Source organism: Solanum tuberosum, unplaced genomic scaffold (genome assembly GCF_000226075.1).
Source record: "Solanum tuberosum cultivar DM 1-3 516 R44 unplaced genomic scaffold, SolTub_3.0 scf00253, whole genome shotgun sequence".
Taxonomy (NCBI): Eukaryota; Viridiplantae; Streptophyta; class Magnoliopsida; order Solanales; family Solanaceae; genus Solanum; species Solanum tuberosum.
Window position 1 is genome coordinate 41,147 of NW_006239176.1, and position 4,241 is coordinate 45,387.

Consider the following 4,241-nt stretch of genomic DNA (forward strand, 5'->3'; position numbering starts at 1 on the left):
TAATTTAGGCTCAAAGTATTTGGATCAAAGGGAGCATTTGTTTCATTTGGTTGGATCCTTCTTTTAGGCGATTTGTGGACTTTTCAGAACAATGGCCTATGATCACTTCCTAACTTCTAGATTGAATTGTCTTAGCAGGACTAACCGGGCAAGTTCTAGTTTTGCACAAAAACTGTTTGAACAATCAACTATTCCCACACACTCTTGGCACATAGTTTCGTTATCAGATTATCATATTACTCAGTTCAATTTTTAGCTTAAGTCATGCCATTAAGTTGGTTATTATCATGTCATACTCAAAGTCAACACATTCAACTTATCTTTAGCCTACACATTCTAGCACACATCACAAAATTTGGACGGGTATCATTTTTTTCATAAGCCATCATGCTTTATTATTTTTCATGTTTTTACACATATGATCCTAACACATGTCGGTTCAACAGAAATTAAACAGTCTCTTGGGAAAAAAGAACACAGGCAAGAAAACCCCAAGAGAGGATTTATGAGTTGGGTTACTCACACTTCACCCTATCACTCACAATCCATTTACCCCACCCCCAACAAAAATAGATGTGATTGTCCCCAATGCATACAAAAATAGCAAAAGGTGGGTTCGATTTCCCGGAGTCCGCTGGAACAATAGTTGGGTCAACCTCAGTAGTGCCCACATCATCCATCATAGCACCATTAGTAGTGCTCTTGGTCACTCTAACCACACCATTAGTGTTGCTTACAACATCCCTCACAACCAGCGGGACCTCTACAACTGGGGCAGAACTCGATGCCCCTGCAACACTCTCACGCACCTTCCGATGGCGCAACTCTTCATCTAAATCCAAAGCCTTCCTAGCCTCCTTCTCCTGCCTACGTTGTCTCTTTTGGAATTTTTCCTCCTCAGTGCGACTAGAATGGTGTCTCTTACCTTTGGTATGTGTAGGATCAGGCCCCTCCTTGGTGGTCCCACTGAATAAAGCATCCAGCACCATATCATCGGCCAACGCAGTGGGTGAAGCTTGAGGCTCAACTGTAGGGGTGGAAAGAATGGCATTAACGTCGTCCCGGAGACTGGCTAACTCAGCCTGAAAAGAGGATAGATCTATGGCCGGGGTTGGTCGCTCGAGGACTCGCAATTCAAAGGCATCAAGACACTTATTAATGGCCTGGATCTTCCGGTCCATCATGACCTCCATCCTTCACTCCATTCTGGCCTCAGACTCGGCTATCGACTTTTGCATCCAAGGCTGGATGTGATGCAACAGTGTTGCCATCTGAGCCTCTAATTTTTGTACTCTTACAAACGGGACAACAACAGCTCCTAATGGTGGTGTGGACCGGGATGAGCTAGGCACCCTACTGACGGCCTAGGAAGAGGAGGCCGGGACAGTATCGGTGTGATCTGGTATAATGGGGTCATTGTCCTGTGCTTGCCCCACCGTGTCTGCATGATCTACGCCAAAGGGAGGCACCTCAACCTGGGGCTCTCTGCGAGGTGCCACCACATTTGCCTCATCTCGAATGAGGCCTATATCCAAAGTCCCTGTAGGATGAATCAACCTATCACAATGCTAGATCAGCACTCCAGAGTCCCTGCACAATTGGAAAATCAAACATGGAAAGGGGTAAGTAGTGGAGGTCTTGAATGCCCTCTCGTGAATCTCTGCCAGCAGCATGCGGGCAAAGTCAATCTCCAGTCCTGCTACTAATGCTACAACCATGACCGCTCTGTCCCATGTGAGTTGGTTGTCGGCTTTTGTAGGCGACACCCTATTACGCATCAACAACCAGAAGAACTTGGCCACAAAATTTAATGTGGCCTTTCGGATACCCAACCGTGGTGTGGCGACCCACTCCACACGCTCGCCACCTGCAACAATGTACTTAGCCAGCCATAGTATAACAGTCTCTCACTGCTCAGCATTTCTCTGGAAAGCACCACTCTGCACGATGTCCAATCAGTAATCAAACTCCGCTGTGTTTAGTGACCAAGAGTGACTCGTGGTAGGACCATAGAGAAAGAGGCTGATGGTGGCAGGTGATATGTCCACCGGACAACCTCGGACCATAGTGGAAGTGAGAGAGTCCTGGGCTATGGGCTTTGACTGCTTAGAGATCGAACCGCGGAGAATGGCGGGATATGCGGCGTAGAACTCTCGTACAATCTCCTCACTATAAGTCCCTGCGTCTCGAACCATCCAGTCACACTTGTGAAGGTTAAAAAGCCGGTGGATGTTGGAGACAGTGTGCAAGCTCCTTGTGAGGACTCTGCGCTCCTCTGTAATAAGTCGGGCCATCTTCTCTTTGTCATTTTCATCTTGGCATCCCGATAGATTTGCCATTGGCCCTCAACACAACACATGTTTGGCTCATCGGCCACTGGAGTAGGGTCCTCATTCTTTGGTACGGGTACTGACTCTGAGCTAGTGGCCTCATCAGATGAAGCTGCTTGTTCATTTTGGCCGAACCCTGTAGCTGACTTGGCATTGGACCCCGAAGCATGGGCAGACTCGGACCCTGAAACATGGCTAGACTCAGAGCCCGAAGCATGGGCAGACTCAAAGCCAGAGGTAGACGCAGTAGCTGAACTGGAAGCAGCCCCAGTTGGTGACCCGATCAGTGCTACTCATCAGACTGGGAGACAGTGACTACGTCAGGAATCACCTTCCGGGGGGTGGCTCTGGGTGCAGTGGGAGAAGTCCTTGTGTTTGGAGGAACGTATGCTGGATCTTTTTTTGTGTCCATGTCCTCATCGATTAATCTGAAGCTAGGAGCCACAGATTTTGACTTGCCCTATTTTGAGTAGGTGACTAGCTTCTTGGGTTCCATCGTACATGTGGAAGCGATATTAGTGCCAAAACTAACTATAAACACACTCGGAAAAATTATAGAACTAAAAAAAAACAGTAACAAAGACCCAAAAAAATTTCAGATAGTGGCTACAGTAGTCATCCACGAATGGGACCTGTGGTCCGTAGACTGATCTACGGTCCGTGGAACCCTTCCGTGGATCAGAGGACCAACAATATTGGTCGCAGATGGAAACCACGGATGTACAGAACGGTCCATAGATTGATCTACGGACCGTAGTCCATATTCGTGGTTTCACACTTGGTGAAGTTTTCAAGTGCATCCACCCACGAACCTAATCTACGGTCCGTAGATGGGGTATCGTAGATGTGACCTGTTCCAGGTTTCAGCCATTGTTTATTTTCAAGCCCACATCTTAGACCATTTTCAACAACATCCTAGTCTAACCATGCATTTCAACATTTAATCATGTTAGTTTGTCATTCTTAGGACTCCGATTAATCATTTTAACCAGTGTTTAAGACAAACTTTGGAAACCTAAGTCGAAACTTACATTTAGACTTATAATCACATACAACAAGGCAACACAATCACTATCTATCGTTCCAAGGGTATTGTAACTTCCAATTTTATCATGCAATTTCATCTAACAATTACCCAAGGTCAAGACCCAATCCCTGACTTTCTTTAACCTATCAATGAATCGAAATTCAAAGTGAAGAGAAAGTCTATTACCTTATAGCAACGGGAATGGGGTGATTGTGTGATGACAGATGCTTTCGAGGCCAAAAGCCACCTCTTCGTTACTAACCCAAACACCGGACCCTTTTGTGGAATATGGAATGAGTAATATTTGGAATGGAAAGGGATCGTGGGAATAATGGGGGAATGGAAGGGATGATTTTATTGGGGAGTTATGGAGCGATATAGGGGAGTGATTTAATGAGTTTGGGAAGTTATGAAATGGTTTGGGGGTAAATGTTGGGAACTGGAATGATTTAAAATTGGGAGATTTTAAATAAGGGGGTCCGGGTCAGGTTAGACAGAATTAGGATTTTGGACCCACGAGACCCCATCTACGGTCCGTGGTTCGATCTACGGTCCGTAGATTGGGACCATAGATCACTCTTACACTTGGTAAAGTTTAGGGGATTACCTGGGATCTATGGACACCATCATAATCGATCGTTGTCAAGTAAAGAACCCAACTTGTAGGTTGGGGTCGATCCCACGAGGAAAATGGTTTAAACTTAACTTTAACCAATAATTATATTCGTTTAGTCAAATTGCTTCTAGAAACTAGTAATTAAAGGGGGGGGGGGATCTTGTAAAACAAATTGTAAGAATTGAGTAACTAATTAGTAAACAAAAGTCAAATTTGGGTGTTATCAAGATGAGAGAATCAACTAGGGTATATGTGTTCCCCACAAGCT

General features: G+C 45.4%; 1 protein-coding gene across 1 annotated transcript in view; it reads right to left on the reverse strand.

Moving 5' to 3' along the window:
- The window catches only part of LOC102596924 (WAT1-related protein At3g18200-like), an 11,061-nt gene extending 9,868 nt beyond the window's left edge, over positions 1 to 1,193 (reverse strand). The window contains exon 1 of the mRNA XM_006357658.2: positions 597 to 1,193. Coding sequence (XP_006357720.1) covers positions 597 to 1,193 — 597 coding nt within the window. The remainder of the gene's footprint in view (positions 1 to 596) is intronic.
- Between the last annotated feature and the right edge of the window lie 3,048 nt (positions 1,194 to 4,241).